At 36.8% G+C, this 18,801-nt stretch overlaps 2 protein-coding genes across 2 annotated transcripts; both read left to right on the forward strand.

The window, feature by feature from the left end:
* Positions 1–350: 350 nt before the first annotated feature.
* Positions 351–3,514, forward strand: hmgn2 (high mobility group nucleosomal binding domain 2). The gene is made up of 6 exons (XM_079893678.1): positions 351–683; positions 1,806–1,841; positions 2,137–2,166; positions 2,250–2,303; positions 2,449–2,511; positions 2,707–3,514. Exons 1-6 carry the CDS (start codon positions 669–671, stop codon positions 2,740–2,742), a joined length of 234 nt encoding a protein of 77 aa, XP_079749804.1. The 5' UTR covers positions 351–668; the 3' UTR covers positions 2,743–3,514.
* An 8,752-nt stretch (positions 3,515–12,266) lies between these two features.
* On the forward strand, positions 12,267–17,872 carry LOC307172370 (putative transmembrane protein ZNF593OS). The gene is made up of 3 exons (XM_079894687.1): positions 12,267–12,487; positions 13,118–13,239; positions 15,127–17,872. Exons 2-3 carry the CDS (start codon positions 13,189–13,191, stop codon positions 15,271–15,273), a joined length of 198 nt encoding a protein of 65 aa, XP_079750813.1. The 5' UTR covers positions 12,267–12,487; positions 13,118–13,188; the 3' UTR covers positions 15,274–17,872.
* Positions 17,873–18,801: the final 929 nt, after the last annotated feature.

The raw sequence follows: 18,801 nt of genomic DNA on the forward strand, positions 1-18,801 counted from the left end.
ATGATGCTGAAAATTCAGATTTGATCACAGGAATAAATTACATTTTACAATATACTCAAATAGTTATTTAAAACTGTCATAATATTTCACAATATTAGTTTTTGTTTTGTTTTTAATCGAATAATTGGTGAGACTTCTTTTAAAAACATTAAAAAACGATCCCAAACTTTTATATATCTTTTATATAAGTATATATAAATGTAATGTATAGAAATCTATAAAAAAAAATTAATTAAATGAGATGAGTATGTGTGTATAAAATTACGACTAGCAGTTTTTCCCTCTGAATTCGGTTTTTAAATTTCCGGTGTAATTTCCACTCTGTCCAGCAGAGGCGCCGTTCTTACCAAGACGAGCATCATCATCAAGTCTGAGCTCTGAGTCTGAAACCTGAGCGGGGAATTCTGTCATTGTTGCTTTAAGAGATAAGCGACGCCCAACGATACGTGATAGTTCTAGCAGCCAATCGCTGAACGGAATATGCTAAATCTGGTTTAAACCGGTTTCTATCTTAAATTTCAATATAAAAACTTAATAAAACATATACAGCCGTTATTGTATTTTACGCGAGACGCTGTGAGGCGTGTACGGTCCCGTTGCTCACGAGCATATTATTTTGACAAATATTCTGATTTTTGACATTTTTTCGGGGTTTTTCTGCAGTCAAGATGCCCAAAAGAAAGGTAAGGATGCACTGCAATATTTTTTATTTCTGAAAAAAAAACGAATTTTGTTATTTTGTACATATATGCCTATATTTTTACATTTTTCTGTTGCTGTTACGGGCTGTGATCGTGTAGTTGTTTTATAATGGCGGACAGTCGATTTTACATATTCACTGTCAGACTGTCAGTCTTGCCGCGCAGTGACGAAAACATGACCAAATAAACTCGACGTTTAACTTAAAATAAACCAGACGGGCATTTTAAAAACGACAAATACTGTAGCCTGTATATGTGCATTATTATTTCTATAATTATCCGAGCAAAACAAATCCTTTAACATCCTGTAAGATCCGCCTGATCACTTGATGATATAAATGGAGGGAACTTGCATGTCTTAAGATGCTGCTCGAGCTCCCACTGGCAACTATTACTAGTATTTCTGAACATAAGCCTTCACATTAACTAAGATATTAGCATTTTCACACTGCAGATAAGTGTTTGTGTTGGAATTTTACAGGGAAAAAATAGCTCTCATTTAATATTTTGCGTTGATATCAGATTGCGCACGTGTATTTTAGGTCCTCAAGTCAATTTTATTAAACATAATATGTGTTTGTACTGTTCTTTCGTGTCATTTAAGCTGCTCCTGTCATTGTTGATGTGCACAACGCCTACCCGAAACGTCAAGCTGCCATCTTTACAGCACCTGTGTCTTTAGAAGACGGTGCCTTACTAGTTATACGCGTTTTGACTGTAAATGTAATTTTTTTCTTTTTACTTAAGTGTTCAATGTGCTTTTGTGCGAGTTACAGTGTTTTCGTGCCGAAAACAAAGGAACTATACGCCGAGAATCGCCCCTCAATCGTTTAAAAGGCGCGTAGTGATGCGGCCAAACAAAAGGAAGCCGTCTTGCCCGCGCGCACTGACAGCCCGGATTTGAATTTGAATATGCGCGGGAAGACAGAGCAGAAATAAAGTCATCCGTTATGGAAAATAACTGCGGCTCATCGCCTGTGACGTAACGCGTTGTAACTGTCACATAGAGCGGTCTATTTTGTGTATTTCGACGAATGCGTTTATGTACAAAATATATATATATTTGATATCTTTAACGTTTTTGTGTTTTTTTTTATTTTACAGATTGATGGTGATAAGGCCGCCAAAGGCAAGGAGGAGGTTTGTCTATTTAAATATATATATATATAGTGTTTGTATATATTTTTTTTAATTATTTTTAATAAATTATTACATTAAAAAGTTTTTTTTGCATAAATTTGTCCTGCTTTTTGCTTGATGAATAACGCCCTTATTTTTAGTTTATGCCTATATTAGTTACATCAACCATCAGATAAATTTACTATAATGGCCGATTAATTTTCAGTGAATATAATAATTAGCATTTTATATTGGCTCCCCCACTCTTTAATATTTGGTTACATGATTGATTTTGTATTTTTTTATTTTTTTGCAGCCAACAAGACGCTCCGCGAGGTTGTCTGCTGTAAGTATCATCTTTAGGATCTATTCAATAAATAGATCTTTGTCTAATTTCTCTGTCTAATTAAATTCTGAATTGATTTACAGAAACCAGCTCCTCCTAAAGCAGAACCAAAGCCCAAAAAAGCCGCCGCCCCTAAGGTAAGGATGTAGTGTGTGTGTGTGTGTGTATAATGCCTTGCCTACTTGTTAACCCTCAAACCGCCGAGCGTGAATGCATCCTAATCCAGCGGTTCGGTGTGTGTTATTATTTCTACAATCATATTTTGTGTCATTGCTCGCACAGAAGCCAGCCAAGGGGAAGAAGGGCAGCAACCCTGCTGAGAACGGAGACGCCAAGGCAGACCAGGTCCGTCTGAAAACGTCTTTGCTTAAATCTTTACTCTAAGCCATCAGGTGACACTTAGAAGAGAGCTTAATAAACGAGACCCTCGAGTGCTTCTGCTTTTCGTTCAGTAGCATAGATAACACACCAACTAATTACTGGAGCATATTGGAGCTGTTTAACTGACTTGTTTTTAACGTTTTGATCCTTTTCCTCTAGGCACAGAAGGTTGACACTGCTGGTGATGCCAAATGAGAAGCTAATGAGTGTCTAATCCTTCTATGTACTTGGTGACTGTACAGTTTGAAATAACTATTTTTTACCAAGTTTTATATTAAGAATAACATTTATAGTTGACTTGTTGACTTGCTTTTGATGTATTGATTGATTTGACAGGAGTTACTATATTTCATTCATATCCATTTGTATCCCATTTTTTTAATCAAGCGTCTATATCTTGCCAGAACGGTTTGCCCTCGCTAAATCCGTCAGCGAAACGCAAGAATATTGTCCTAAAGTTTGTTTATTGCTTTCTCTATCTCTTTCTTTCTTGGTTTATCTTTGGATTTTAAACACCAAACATTCTCAAAAGGCAGCTTAAGAGTGTTTCTAAAATGTTTTCAGGAGGGTTTTCACCATGTTGTTAGCATTTAAATGTAGAAATACTGTGTTTATTTTTCTTTTTTTTTAGGGAAATTACAATGAAATTGTCACAAGAAAAAAAAAATGATTAAGGCAACAATGTTTAAATAAATTTACAATGTGAACCTTCAATTTCTTTAGATCTGTGTGTTCTGAATTTGTCTTTTTTTTTTTCTTTTTTTTTTTATTAAGTTATGTTCTGAAACAGTGGAAGGATATTCAGTGACTCTTAAAATGCTTTGTTTTAAATGGTTTTGAATAAAAAAATTAAAAAACTGTCCAGAAATTGTATATCATATTTGTCATCTTTTGCATGTGATGGTGGGCTAAATATAAATATAATTGATGACCTCATAAAAAAATAAATATATATACAGTGGTGGCCAAAATTATATTTTTTAATTACAAAAAGAACTTTTCTATTTAAATATATATTATATATATATACATATCAAAGCTGAATTTTCAGCATCATTACTCCAGTCTTCAGTGTCACATGATCCTTCAGAAATCACTCTGATTTATTGCTCAGGAAACATTTATGATTATTATCAATGTTGAAAACAGTTGTGTACAATTTTTTTCAGGATTCTTTGATGAATAGAAAGTTTGAAAGAACAGCATTTATCTGAAATAGAAAGCTTTTGCAACATAATAAACACTTTTGATCAATTTAATCCATCCTTGCTGAATAAAATTGTTAATTTCTTTCCACAAAAAAAAACTTACTGACCCCAAACTTTTGAACGGTAGTGATAATGTTACAAAAGCTAAAGACTGTTCTTTTAAACTTTCTATTCATCAAATAATCCTGAAAATAAATTGTACACAACATTGATAATAAATAAATAAATTCTGAAGGATCATGTGACACTGAAGACTGGAGTAATGACGCTGAAAATTTTAAAACACAGAAATAAATTGCGTTTTAAAATATATTCAAATAGAAAAGTTATTTTAAATTGTACAAATATTTCACAATATTACTGTTTTTGCGGTATTTTGGATCAAATGAATAAAGCCTTGGTGCGCAGAAGAGACTTATTTTAAAACATAATAATTTTGGCCACCACTGTATATAAACAGATACATAAACAATTAAGTAGTATTAAATCATTTGCATTATTATCAAATGATCATCTCACTAGCAAATTATTGTGTTTGGAGAATTTTGCTTTCTAACAGGCAAATGGCAATCACGTGCAGTTAAATGGCAATTTCTAGAATAGGTAACTGAGAATGCATATTTCTTATCAGAATAATCTAACAAATAGTGCATGCAGAGTGAATATGAGTTCAGATTCCAATCAACCAATCAGATTTGGGTTGCACTTTATTTTACAGTAGCACTTACAGTGTACTTACCTAATAAAGTACTAAGTGATATACGGTAGCCTAACTGGTTTAGGGGTTGGTTCAGGGTTACCTATTGTACAGTATGAATTGGAAAAGTTTTTTTTTACAGTCCTGTCAAGTTTAGGTGCCTCTACGTCGGTGTTATTCGCCTCTTATTTTGGGGATAACTTATTGTTAGGGATCGGACTGTTATCGTATAGGAATGTCGTTCTAGGATCAACAAAATATGATGATCCAGGAACATGAAGGTTTGTTGTAGTTACATTTGTTTCTCGCTAGATGTCGCTGCCGTTTAATAAACGAGAGAAAATGATTCAAACGGTAATTCATTCACTGTCCAGCAGGGGGCTCTGTTTATATCGCTCAGCAGGATGGGATCAAATAAGCATTTCAATCTCAGCAATATATGATTTTGTGACACGGTTGGGGGTAAAAACAGTTTTACTTTCTATTTTGAGAATATTTTCTGTGGGAGTTGGAATGTGTTCCCTGGAAAACTCCTCTAGCTCAGCACATGCGGCCTACACACTCCCAGAAGAAATGTTGACCAAATTTAAAACCATTTAAAGACTTGTAGGCTACTTCTTGTTGAGACTGGAGAGCACAGAGATCTTGTAGTGCTAAATATCAGACCGATTCTACTACATTGTCCTTGTAAAAGGCAAAATATTTTGTGATCGTTTATGAATGAAAAAAATAAATGCTGGAAAGTTTATCTTAAATTGTGTTTAACATAGTCGCAGTTTTTTAGATGATCATATAACTGGTTGACCTGCTAATTTGTTGGTCTTTAGATGGTTAACTTGATAATTTGTTGGTCTCTATCATGGATGACCTGCTAATTTGTTAGAAAGCGGATATGACCAATGGATAGTCAACATTTTGGACGGATTTCTAGTGCTATACATGAGTTGATAAATGGCGATCGTTTATGGTCTAAATTATATATTAGATCTAAGAGACAGAATTTTACTCCATTAACACTGAAGCAAGATCTTTTCTCGGGGTTCGCTGAGCGGAATTCGTTAATAACAACAGACAGAACAAATAAATGAAAGCTAAAGCCATGTGAATGCCAAGTGAGAAGATAACACGATGAGTAAATCTCGGTTTGTTGACCAAACAACTCTAGTCCAACACGTAGCTGTGTATTATTGGTAAGAAATCAATAAGAAGATGTCACTGATGTTCCAAACCGGTCTGAAACTCAAACACACGACTTTTGTGACAACGAGGGAAACGTGCAAGATGTGTTCTTCTGAACACAAGCATTAATCAACACTGAGGGTCTGCACGTCTATGTGTTGTGTCGTGTTCAGCCACACCTCCCACTGAATCTATAGGCGGACCGGGCTTCATATATAATGTGGAGGAACATCGTGTGCCTTGCTTCAGTGTTCTGCCACTCTCAACTCACGGCGGTCCATATCATCAGGTAAGCAAAAGATAAACACAAGATCAATGAGTTTCATGACAGTCATGGTTGCGCAAAAAGCGCAAAAATGTGTCAACGCAAGGTGGGATTTATACTACCCCGTTTGTAAAATTACTTTTCTAATTGCCAATTGGCAAATTCTGATACTGGTGGTAAATAACAGTATATTCCTGTGGTAAATAACAGTATTCCTGCACCAAATGCAACACAATATTCCCTAAATGGAATAAGTGAATTTATGGGTGTTTCGGTTAATTTTTTTGTTGTTTGTTTGTTAAAACTTTGCCGTATTTTGAAAACGCATTGACAATGTGTGGTTGATTGGGACACTTTTTCCAAGTTATCGCAATGGCAAAAAGTATCCCAATCACCCATAAGTCTTTTTTTTTATTTATAGTTTCATATGAGCAAGTTTCTTAATAACTGTATATGGAAAGATGATCAAAACTACTGTGTTGTAAACCTCATACGCTGCTCATTATGAATCTACTGAATGCAATATTGTTTGGTCCCAGGTTTTGCATTAATAAGACGTCTTAACCACAACTGGCAATTTGGTTGTTCATAATGATAAGGGAGAATGTATTAATTCGAAGACATTGTATTGAATGACTGTAAAATCCAGGTTATTTCTGTAATATTTCATGATAGTTTACTATTGTAAAGTGGCTCAACAACATTGTTGGAAATTAAGTTTTGATGGCATGTTCCACTTGACCTAAACATAGCTCGGCATTTTTGATTTGATCTTTGTTTATAGACCAGATAAGATGTTAAAATATGTTTCAGATCAGTGTCGTCATTGTGATTTATTTGAAATTTACTCCTACAACAATTATTACTTTTTAAATTCACCCAAACCTGTGGTTGGCACATTTGGAAGGGACTTTTTGGGGTCATTTCAGCTGATTGAGTGTCAGTTTGGAGATCAAATGTCTCCTGCAAATGTAATAGTATTTTTCTGTCATTAATGTAGAAGTGTGAATGGTAGCCGCTTGGTTTAGACTACTGATATTCACGTCTCTAAGGGCTGAATATTCAGATGCCGCTCACAGCTGTTTACAGTTGCTATCTGTTTCAAGTGATCCAATCACAAATGCTTTGCTGAAACTGCTTGACCTTTACACCTGGTATTTAAAGGGTGGTTGATTATGATTTTACCTTTTTAACTTTAGTGTGTAATGTTGCTGTTTGAGCATAAACAACATCTGCAAAGTTACAATGCTCAAAGTTCAAAGCAAAGGGAGATATTTGCTTTTAAAGAAATCGCTTTTTAAGGACTACAACAAACGGCTGGTAGAGACTACACGAGCTTCCTCGTGGGTTAGTGACATCACCAACCCTAGAATTTACATAAACCCCGCCCCCTGAACACGATTTATAGATTATCATGACAGAATATGCTAATCAATGACTAGAAGATAACTACACATAAGCTACATAAATTCATCAACTAACCATTCAGAAATGTCCTGTTGCTTCTACATGTTGTCACTTCTTTTCGAGTCTCTCCATCATTGTCTGACTCCGGTTTGAACATAAAAAGCTAAAAGTTTAAGAAATTTTCAGTGCATGTGTGTGTGAAGTAAAAGGACACAAGCTGTTGAAGCTCCGCCCCCTGTGCTGGGAGCATCAGCTCATTTGCATTTAAAGGGACAGACACAAAACTTGATTTTGATCGCCCTCAAAAAGTGAAACTTTAACATGCTATATAAAAATATCTGTGGGGTATTTTGAGCTAAAACTTCACACACACACTCTGGGGACATCAGAGACTTATTTTACATCTTGTGTAAAGGGCATTATACCACCCCTTTAAACGTCTCAAATCAAATGCATCTCTCTTGTCAACTTAGGTCCAGTATGGACTTTCTGGTTTCATAATTGCATTGACAACTTACTAAATTGGCATGTTGCTGCATGTTGGTAAAGTGCAAAAAAGTCAATTTTGTGTGATAAATGTGAAGTAATTTGTGATGTCATGTTACATTTAACTAAAATGAGGATGTGCTTCACATGATCTTGTGTGTTCATATCAGGCAGATGTTCTTATGTTTTGTGCATCTATATGTTTGTGCGCTCTGTAACTGGTCATGGTAACTCTTGAACAGTGGATGATTGATGCTTTGCTCCCTGTTTGAACCTTGATCCCTCATCATAAACCTAGATGATGCTTAATGTTTTGATGTCACTGCCTAGAGCTCTTGCTACAGAGCCATGTGCTCAAACCGTCGAAACTGCACATGCCACTAACATGAGAGGTTAGGATGAGGGCGGAGCTTAAGCTTTAGTAGGAATGGGAATGCTCTGTATGGCTGGGACTCACTCCGATTGGGCAATGATGTAAAGCTGAGCAGCATCACGGACACTCAAGCGAATGCGAAGCGAGGGATGCTGTGTCTGCTTTGTTCTCAGTGTATGAGAATGGAGGGAAGCCCCCAGACTCGTTTCAGACGTGAGGGCGAGTTAGACATGGGGGCGGGGCTTGTGGGGATGGTGGGATGAGGAGGAGGAGGAGGAGGGTTTGTTAAAGAGTGAAAGGAGGGGTTGCACTACGATTGCTTGATGCACAACAAAGCTTGAGGATTTCTCATTCAAACCCTAAACCCTCCAAACCAAAATAATAAAAAGGGTTTTTATTTTGTACAAGGATAATGAGTCCTGTTTTAGGGTTAATGAAAGACTCTTTTTGCATATATTTTTTTTCAAATTAAGAAACATTTCCGCTAAATACTGATTACTAGCCAAAAGTATTAGTTTTATGGTTATATATATATATATATATATATAATTTATATTTATTTATATACATGATACATTGTTCTCTTAAAGGGATAGTTCACCCAAAAATTCTGTCATTTACTCATCCCTCAAGTTGTTCCAAACCTGTATGAATTTCTTTCTTCTGCTGAACACAAAAGATGATATCAGTAACTAAACCGTTGCGGGGCCCCATTGACTGTAGTGTTTTCTTCTTTTTTTTTCCATACTGTGGAAGTCAGTGGGGCCCCACAACGGTTTAGTTACTGAATTTATCTTTTGTGTTCAGCAGAAGAAAGAAATTCATACAAGTTTGGAATAACTTGACAGAATTTAAATTTTTGGATGAACTAACTGTTTAATACTCTCATAGTGCACAAAATTCTTGACAATGTCACAAATTAATATCTACAAATATAGCTTTCTCTTTTCTCTTTGGTTCTCATTTCTCTTTGGTTCTGGGGATGAAATGTTCTTGACAGGTTTTATGAGATTTGCCCTTGTACTTTTATTAACTAAACAATAACTGATCAAAAGTTAAAAGATCTTGTTGTAGAAAATGACTACTACCATGGTTAATAGGTTTTATAGTTGGATTTTATTGTAGGTATGGCTGGATTTTTATGGCTATAAATTATTATCTATGTGTCAACAAGACCAGCCTCAGGGATTCACATCATTTTAAATGTGCACTTATGACTTGCAATACAACAAAAATGTTGAAGGGTGACTCTAATGCCCTGTTTACACCTGGTATTAAGATCTGTTTCAGTCGATTGGATCACAAGTGGACGATGCTAAATACAGGTTTAAACGGGGTGTAAAATGTTTTGAGCTTGTCCACTTTCGACCACTTCTAATGGTAGTTGAAAACTGAATTGCTTTCGTAGTGTAAACACTGATCGAATGTGTTCAAACAGCCACAAAAGACCGTCTACTCTCCAAATACTGACCTAATGCGTAAACATTATGGGAAGCGCTCTAGCCAGATGGGATTTAAACTTTGTCGGCTGAAGATCCAAGTTTGTTTTGAAGACGAAAAATGTACCAAGCACAATGTTCTCTCACCGTTCCTGATTTCTAACACACACTCATAGTGTTCGGCTGGTCTTGCGACTGTCAGAGCAGAAGCAAAAGCTCCTGCTCTCCGTATTTTTTTCCGTCATCTCCGGGCGCGTTCATATGTAAATTGCGTGAGCTTACTTTGTGCATTAGATTGAAAGATCTGAAAAAAACATACATTTACCCTCCTCTAGAAGATATCAGGACAGAAGTGGTTAACCCTTGTGTTATGTTGCGGGTCAATTTGACCCGTTTAGATTTTCTAGTTGTTGGAAATACTGGTTAACCTATGTTTTTTTTCTTGATATTTTGTGACTTTTTCTCATTTATCATCATGAACATGCATGCAAAGTTTCAACATGCTGGTGTTTTTTGTCATATATACAAACAAAATTACTGTTCCTTTCGTGATGTTCGCGGGTCAATTTGACCCGCATATTTTAACGCTCTAAGGCAACTGTACGGACCCAAAATAATAACATTTCTTGGTTATATTTTGTTATTTTATTTTTTTACTACCTTATGAAGCTAAAAAAATAGATTTTCCACATTTATTTTAATAGAGAAAAATATTTTGTCAGCCACAGATGGTAAAAATTACCTATCATTTATTTTTTCAAGCTACCTGAAATAATATTAAACCTTTCTTTTTTTTTCTTGATATTTTGTGACTTTTTCACATTTATCATCATGAACATGCATGCAAAGTTTCAACATGCTGGTGTTTTTTTTTTTTTTTGACATATACAAACAAAATTACTATTACGTTTGTGATGTTCGCAGGTCAATTTGACCATCATAGGCAGCTATTCAAAAGCAACTGTACAGACACAAAATAAAAACATTTACTTTCTGTATGTCAGGGCATCAACTCCAGTTCTAAAGTGTAAGTGTATCTAAAAGTGCTCTAACCCAAACCAAACACACTTGAAAAAGCTAAATCATGGTGTTCAGAATTAATTGCAAATTACAAATGAAAATCTTTGACAGACACAGATAGTAAAATAAGCTCTCTTTTATATATTCAAGATATCTGAAATATCTTGAGACTTCGACATAGACAGCAGGAAAAATGAGCGCAGATTGATTAATTGTTCAGTTATGATGTTCTAAGCAAAAAAAAAAAAAAAAAGTAAAAAAAAATTGTATATGCAAATATATATAAATATAATGTATATTCAATTTTTTTCAAAACAAAACAGTTTTAAAAAATGGTTAAAAAACATTTTCATTAAATCATATTTTCAGATATATATTTTTTGGAATATTTGACAAATGTTGATATTAAAAGTTTACAGTTTGTACCTGAATCTTTGTTGTTTTTCATAGTGTGATTTTTTGACGAATTGTATTGAATCCAATTAGGGTCAATTTGACCCGAACCATAAGGGGAGTGCACAGAATTCCAACATAACACAAGGGTTAAAAGTGGACAAAAGAGACAGATTAAAACACCAGGTGTAAACGGGAATGTGTCTCTCGTCTACTTGTGATCCGATCGACCAAAGTGCATCTTAATACCAGGTGTAAACAGGGCCTCACTCTGGAAGTTGAAAAGGACAGTCTAAAGTGAAGTGTGTGGTCATTTGATGTTTAAATGGTCTACAGTTTGATATCTGTCAGGTTCTTTGTCTTTATAAATAACTCATGCGTGAATAAATGAGACTTTCATTGTCTCACAATCTTGTTATGGAGCTTAATTAAATCCCATCATGATAGAAATTTACAGTGGAAACTATTTTTCTCACTGAAGAGAAGAAAATGTTTCCCCTTACCACACCATGCTCCAAAAGACCGGAGTAGTGCTTCCCAGTCTTTGTAACTGCAAGGTCCTCCATTGTCAATATTTGAAGGCCCACATGCACAGGCTGTGGAATTTCCTCTTCTGCTGAAAGCAAGTGTTTTTTTGTTGTTTTTTTTTTTTCCAAGCTTATTTTTAATTGAGAGAAACTAGGGTTCACATGACTGTCAAGTCACATTGTCTATTTAATCTTTCCTTAAAGCGGTTTTCTTGGCCTTAAATGTTAGATTTTTTTCAAAATAACGGATGTTATAAAGCCCTCTACCGAATCAGGTCATTGAGATGATCTTTTGTTACATCACTCTTTGTAAAATCTGCAGTGATGCATTCTGTAATTCAGACCGGTGAAGTGGAATAGAGTTGCATAACAAAAACACTTTGCCATGTGGTCTGTGGCGTAGAAGCATAATGTTGTGTGAATGCGGTCACTCCGTCCTCACTTAGAGGCAGGATAATCGAGGCTGATCTTGACAACACGTTGAGTATTTGTCACGATTTCATAAATGCAAAGTGTGTTCTTTTTGTTCACATGGCTATTGAAGTCATTCTTCCAAAGGCAAAGTGGGTGTGTACATGTGCAAGCTAGAAAGCCCTATGATGCATTCTGACAGCTGTGCATGGTGAAGAGAGAGAGAAAGAGAGAGAGCAACACACAATCCGCCAATCTGACGGCAAGAGATCAGGTTGTATAAAAGGGCGGAGCTCCTGAGAAAACTTCCTCTTGGAGCAGCTTCTTCATTTGCTGACCGCTCATGCTGTTTGCAGTCTGACTGGCAGAGGTCTCTGCATTTAAAGTCCAACTTCGGCTGCTAGAAATGAGGTTTCATGGCTAACCTTTAAAGATCTCATTGGTTTTTCCATTCCAGCTGTTTTTGGAGTTTGCCTTGGAGCAACAACGACGGAGTCATTTTCCTTTCCCTGAACAAGCGTGCATTTGCAGCAAGGTTGGTAGATGCATCCCAGACATGTATCTACCATTGCCTTCTCACTTCTTGCCACTTTACAAGTGGTTAATGTAGTTCTAGTTCCTGCACTTGTATATCATATTTTGAGTACCAGATTTGCAGTTGTTAGTCTAAAACGTCTAGCTGGTCTAAACTCCGATGAGTCTGAATCGTTGTTTTGTGATCTGTTCTGAATAATGGTGCCTTGCAGGCTTTGGATGAGTTTTTCTTCTGTTTCTTATTTGAGTCAGAGTAGGTCTGGTTCAAACCAGCACAGTATGTATTTTCAGACAACAGATTACTGTCACCCAGACGTGATTCTCTGCATTAGTTCGGGATTGTTGCCTACGGCGTGAAGTGTTCCCTTGCTTTTGCATCAGCCATATTTGGTTTATGGCAAAACAAACTCTTTAAAAAATTTTTTTTTTTTTTTTGGTGTTTCTTTTAACCCTAATTTTGAACTTTCCAAGGACCATTTCAAGGTTTTAATAGCATTCTTCTAATGATTTTCAGTCAGAATGGCTGAATAAGTGGTCCTTTTTGGCGCACTAATTATTTAAATGTTCACAATAGATTGCATTCTGTTCTGTTTTTTTTTTTTTTAATTGACTCGTCCTGTCCGGTCTACAGGTTCACGCCTCGGCATTGCACAACCCTTCGGGAAGTTTGTTTCAGTCGTGTGGCGCACAAAAACAGCAGTGATGATCATCAGACTCGGCAGACTGACTCCTGGATACTTCCGTCTTCTGCAGGTTGGTATTTGTTAAAATCTTTTAACTTGGTTAAATATGTGAAAAGTGAACCTTTTTGGATTGCATGTATAAATGGGTCATCTCATGAGGAACCAGGATTTCCTCAAATCTATTGTTAATTGTACTGTGAAAACATACGGGAGCTTTCAGAACTCTTCTTTCCAGTGAAAAAAATTCATTTATTTAAACTAAGCTGCTTAAATCTCTTGATCTGACATCTTAGACCCATCATTAATATGATTGCTCACATTTAAACATCAACCTATTCGGTGTTCACCAAAAAAATTAAAAGCGCATCAGAGAATAAATGAAATGATATAGTATGATATGACCCCTTTAAAATGCATGCATGTGTGACGCTTACATAATGGCTTTTGTGAGGAGCAAGTAATGTTGGTTAGTTTGGGACGTGTAAATGTCCATTGGAAAGATCAGACTGGTGCCGGTCTGGCTTTTACACTGCATTCCTCATGGCTAAAAGCGACTGAACTAATTATATGAACAATGACCGTGAAGGGCTGAATGAAGGCTATGTACACATGGGAAATACCAGTTTAAATTCATCTCTCATGAGCTTGATGTAATTCTCACGACTTGGAATATAAAAATAGCGTGAAAGCCGCAGGGGGGAATGGTAGTAAACAAGCAACTATCTTGATTAATTTGTTTTGACAGACATTCATTTTAAAGTTTTAACATTCAAAACATTGTCAATCCTTCATCTTGAATAGCAAATTTAATTATTGGACTAATATTGGGGTATAACAACACCTACCTTTTCCATAGTGTCACAATAGTTCAGATTTTTACAGTATTGAGCTGCTTTTTCCAACAATCAAACTAATCAAACACTACTAGAACTACTTTGAAATGTCAAGCTTATTACTTCAAATACTGACATTAAAACCCAAGAACATTTAAAAATTGTTCTTGAAGTTTGAACAAATCCTCCTGTTAGTCAGTTTAATAACCTGTCCTTTAATTCGACAATAATTTTCCATACATCACAAAACTCTGAATCATTAAGTTTGCAATGCATAAAAATCTGGCCTAAAATAATACCATTAGGCAATCTTATTGTCAAGCCCTGCCCTAATGATTAAATGCTTAATCTTTTTAATCTTAAAAAGATTATCATCTTACTTTTCTTAGACCCCTCTAAACCTACTTGCTTTAATGGAGATTGCAGAGACTTGTTAAACCGTCTTAATGTCGTCACCTTGAGGTTTGCGGTGGTTAAACCCGAGTGTGGCGTCATTCAATGAGCTTTTATAGACTCCACTTATCACAACAAATACTGTCATAATCCTTCATATCTGGTTGTAAAATCATATTTAATTAAAGCTACCCTTTGTAACTGCATGAGTCTTGTGGAATAACGGTGTTTTGGTTGTGCTTTGCACCTCTGCATGGATGAATGTGGATACTTTTTGCTCTCTCTCATTAAAGACAACCTATTTTACCCTTTTTTAAAGTCTCAATTTTGTTTTTGGGCTCTGCTAGAAGAGGTTTTCATGCTTGAATTTTCAAAATCCATTGTTGCAGCTTGTTTCTTCCCAGTCTGTCAGTAACGTTTTGTTTAGTTCCTGTCTCTATGAAGCCCCTCCTTCTGAAAAGCACACTGAGCTCTGATTGGTCGGCTGGAGCAGTGTGTTGTGATTGGTCAGTCGCTTTGATCGTGTTTGAGAAATGTCCCACCCTTCACCATAACCACAAGTTTCAACCCACTACTAACGCAACTCAACTTTTTGCGTATGCCTTGGGTGGGAATTACTTAAATAAGGAATATTGTGGTCTTTATGAGGAAGTCCGATGATTGTACAAAATTTTAAAGCATTTAGAAGATTATGGCCTTGTTAACAATCCTTTTTCCCATTCTTTTCGCAGAGGCAGGTAGCGGGAGAGGTTCAGGCCCCGGCTCACGACCGCTCCGTCAACCAGATCGCCATGATGCTGGCCATCATGGGCCTTGGCATGTCCTACTACAGTGCCAAACAGATGACCGAGAAGGTTCACCATGAGCCCGCCCCGTGAAGATGCGCTCCTGTCCTTCGGAGTGACGGCATCCGGAGAAGACGAAGCCAAACGGAAGATGCAGTTGGATGTTGAAGATGTTCAGACTCTGTCACACTACACCTTTCTATAACTGTTGGATTTCCAGCGATCGCACACCATGGTGCCTCTGCTTAGGGGTTCTCTTGCTTTAGTTTCGCTCTCAATGGGGTCTGGAAGGGGTTGAATGTTGTGGCCTGAGTTTCGATAGCTGCCGTGGTACATGCATATCAGAGAGTCAATCAATTCTGCTGTAGGTTTACTGGGAAAAAACTCGAGCTCCATCATATGGAGCTCAACTCTGAGCCATAATGTCTTTTAAAGGGAAGGACCTCTGCATTTGAGATGTACCAAGCAACTATTGAAAGCAGGGCCACTGCACAAGAGTGAAATGCTGGATTTATTTAAGATTTCCCCCGTAAAGATGCTATTGAAGAACGTCAGAGACTTGAGGACTTATAGCGGAGGTACTGCTCTACAATACTACACTTGTTTTAGACACTTTAGGAAATTTATTGCAGTACTACAGAGAACGTTCGAGGACCTTATGTTAAAGTTACTTATCTTTCTTTCATCATAACAAACAATAACTTCATATCATCTTGTTTGTTCTGGGAAATGGCTTAAAAGCCGACTTTCTATGTGCAATTGCATGAGCTTAAAGCTTTTTTTTTTTTTTGTTAGTGAAACCAATCCATATGTTGTTTCTAATACTTTTTGTGATAATGTGATTAATGATGATGACGAATGTACTGTATGTTATATTTTTAAGACACAATGATCAAATAAAGCTGTGAATAATTTGAACACGATCAAGTAATGGGAAGCAAGTCATGACTCAAGAAGGTTTAGAAGAACGTTATAAAATAAGTTCTCAGAAATTGTCCGCTGTTGACAATGTCATTCCTGCTGAGTCGAGTTCCACACCGAAACCATATGAAGGGTTTTCGTGTCGACTGAAGCGTGCCGTTGAACAGGAAGTGGGCAAAGCCTCAGGCAACAACTTCCTCTATCTGCACGCAATATTTGTCTACCATCCTGCCTGTTGCATCTGGCTTGAAATCTGGCCCACTTTCCCTATTCAATAGATGTCGGTTAAACACAACATTTGTACACCTTGTAACATAAGGTGCATCTGCTCCATCACTCTCCTGAAATACTAAGCAATTTAGCCCTGAACCGTATTTATACACGTACAAGAACACAGATGCATCTACCAAGACGCATTATTTTCCTCATATTCTCCATTGTTGCGGCTCCTCTCTTCCCAGTCTGTCAGTAATGCTCTGTTTAGTTCCTGTCTCTATGAAGCCCCTCCTTCTGAAAAGCACACTGTGCTCTGATTGGTCGGCTGGAGCAGTGTGATGTGATTGGTCAATCGGTTCGAGTGTGTATGGGAAATGTCCCGCCCCTTACCATAACCGCCAGTTTCAACATACTAACGCAACTCAACCAGGCCCCGCCCCTTTATTCTGCGTATTAATTATTTAAATGAGGAATATTGCCTGCGTCTGACATGACGAGCTCTCTTGAGTAGCTACATATTTTGAATAAGTAATTACTTCACGACCACTAAAAAAGTATGTATGAATGTAATCTGGACGTCCGCCGGAAGTAGTTGGTCATCCGGGCACTTTTTGCCCTCTCTTTTATGAGTGCTGTTAATTCGGACATACTTTGGTCACATGCTGTTTTTCGAAAACTCAAGACTGCAATGGAGGCGTTTCAGGGAGTTCAGAAACACTGACACTGACATAGAGAATAACTCTCACTGGAAGGAAATTTGCAGAGCTTTCTCATGCTCAAACAGCAACATCACACACTAAAAGAAAAAAAAGAAGCATAATCAAACCCCTTCCTGATTTTGGTTAAAACCCAATGGTGAATTGCGTCCAATCCACCCAACTACCACCAAATGTTTCTTTTGACGCCATGATTTTCCCATTATTACCAAGCAGTTAACACACCATTGCTGTGTGGATGGGGGAGCGAGTGTGTTTTTAAGCGTTCGCTCGGATGCTCGCGGCAGATGTGATGTCCTGTGACAAGCCGAGGCCACGTTGCATGACATGTTTTATTCCGCCAATCGCCTTTAGCTCCTCCTCTTTCCGCTCTACTCTCTGATCACTGGGCAAACTTGCCCAAAAAATACTGCTGGGGCAGTTCTGACATGCTAGCTCAGATCATGAACCTCAACACGCTCGTCCCATTGGCTGTCTGGTGATGCATCATCATGGTGTCTTTACAGTGAAACAAAAGGATGGGGATCACGTTGGCGGCAGCGTAATGCACATGGCTGCTAAAAGGGATGGATAAAGAAATACCTTAATATGAGGTAGCAGAGGCCTTTTCTGTTTGTTGTTTTGATGGTGATTTGTACATGTAAGAAGCACTTTGAGTTTGAAATATGGTGAGAATCATATTTTCTATATGATTGATTGCTTTTGTATTAACGAATGACACTGAAATGTGAATTAAAACACAGATGTGATGCTGTCTGTATGTCCATATAGATCATTAAGTGACTTGTTTTGTTGCTCATGCCATGTTGCTATGTTTCATTAAATTCATTTCAATCATGTCTAATTTCAGTTGTTGTTTTCATCGCCTCACACATTTTTCCTAATTTAGTGGTTTCAACTGGTGCGAAGCAGGTCTTTTTTGTAAACAGCAGGGGAAAAAAACAATGCAAAATACAAATGCAACTTAGTAAAACAAAATAAATGGACAATGCTTCTCATATACACTGCCATTCAAAAGTTGGGGGTCAGTAAGATTTTTTTTCCGGAAAGAAATTAATACTTTTATTCAGCAAGGACGCATTAAATTGATCTTAAAAATGTTTTATTCATCAAAGAATACTGAAAAACTGTATTGCAGTCCCTGTTTTCATCATTGATCAAAATGATTTCTGAAGGATCATGACACTGAAGACTGGAGTAATGATGCTGAAAATTCAGCTTTGAACACAGGAATACATTAGTTTAAAATATATTCACATATAGAAAACAGCTATTTTAAATTGTGATAATATTTCACAATATCTCTGTTTTTGCTGCATTTCTGATCAAATAAATGCAGCCTTGGTGAGTATAAGAGACTTCTTTCAAAAAAAGCTTAACGACCACAAACTTTTGAACAGCAGTGCATTTTGTTATCAAAGGTCATGAAGGTCACGTAAGTGCCAGTAAGTCTGGGCTACCCCGCGAGAAAGCAAAAGGCTCTCCTGAGAATTAACATTTGAACTCTCTCTTGCATGTAACAGCAACATCCGAGACACAGCACACACCTCAGTTTTACTTATCATCCCCCTCTTCTCCTCCTCACCTAAAACTCACTAAAAACCTATGCAATGTTAAATGTGTACAATAAGTAATTATACATGTTTGGTATAATTTGAAATGTCTCAGTGCGACTGGTACAAAGGTCTCATTCCCAAAGAAGTAAAACAAAAGGTTTTTAAGAGTTTAGAGACAACTTGCACACAGAGGAGGGTGCGTCTTCCAGGCA

This window comes from Squalius cephalus (assembly GCF_949319135.1).
Source record: "Squalius cephalus genome assembly, chromosome: 15".
Taxonomy (NCBI): Eukaryota; Metazoa; Chordata; class Actinopteri; order Cypriniformes; family Leuciscidae; genus Squalius; species Squalius cephalus.

Coding starts and splice junctions, on each gene's coding strand:
- hmgn2 (XM_079893678.1), top strand. Junction 1,842..2,136: donor CCGCCAAAGGCAAGGAGGAG/GTTTGTCTATTT, acceptor ATTTTTTTGCAG/CCAACAAGACGCTCCGCGAG. Junction 2,304..2,448: donor AAAAAGCCGCCGCCCCTAAG/GTAAGGATGTAG, acceptor TTGCTCGCACAG/AAGCCAGCCAAGGGGAAGAA.
- LOC307172370 (XM_079894687.1), top strand. CDS start 13,189: ATGATCATCAGACTCGGCAGACTGACTCCTGGATACTTCCGTCTTCTG. Junction 13,240..15,126: donor GATACTTCCGTCTTCTGCAG/GTTGGTATTTGT, acceptor TTCTTTTCGCAG/AGGCAGGTAGCGGGAGAGGT.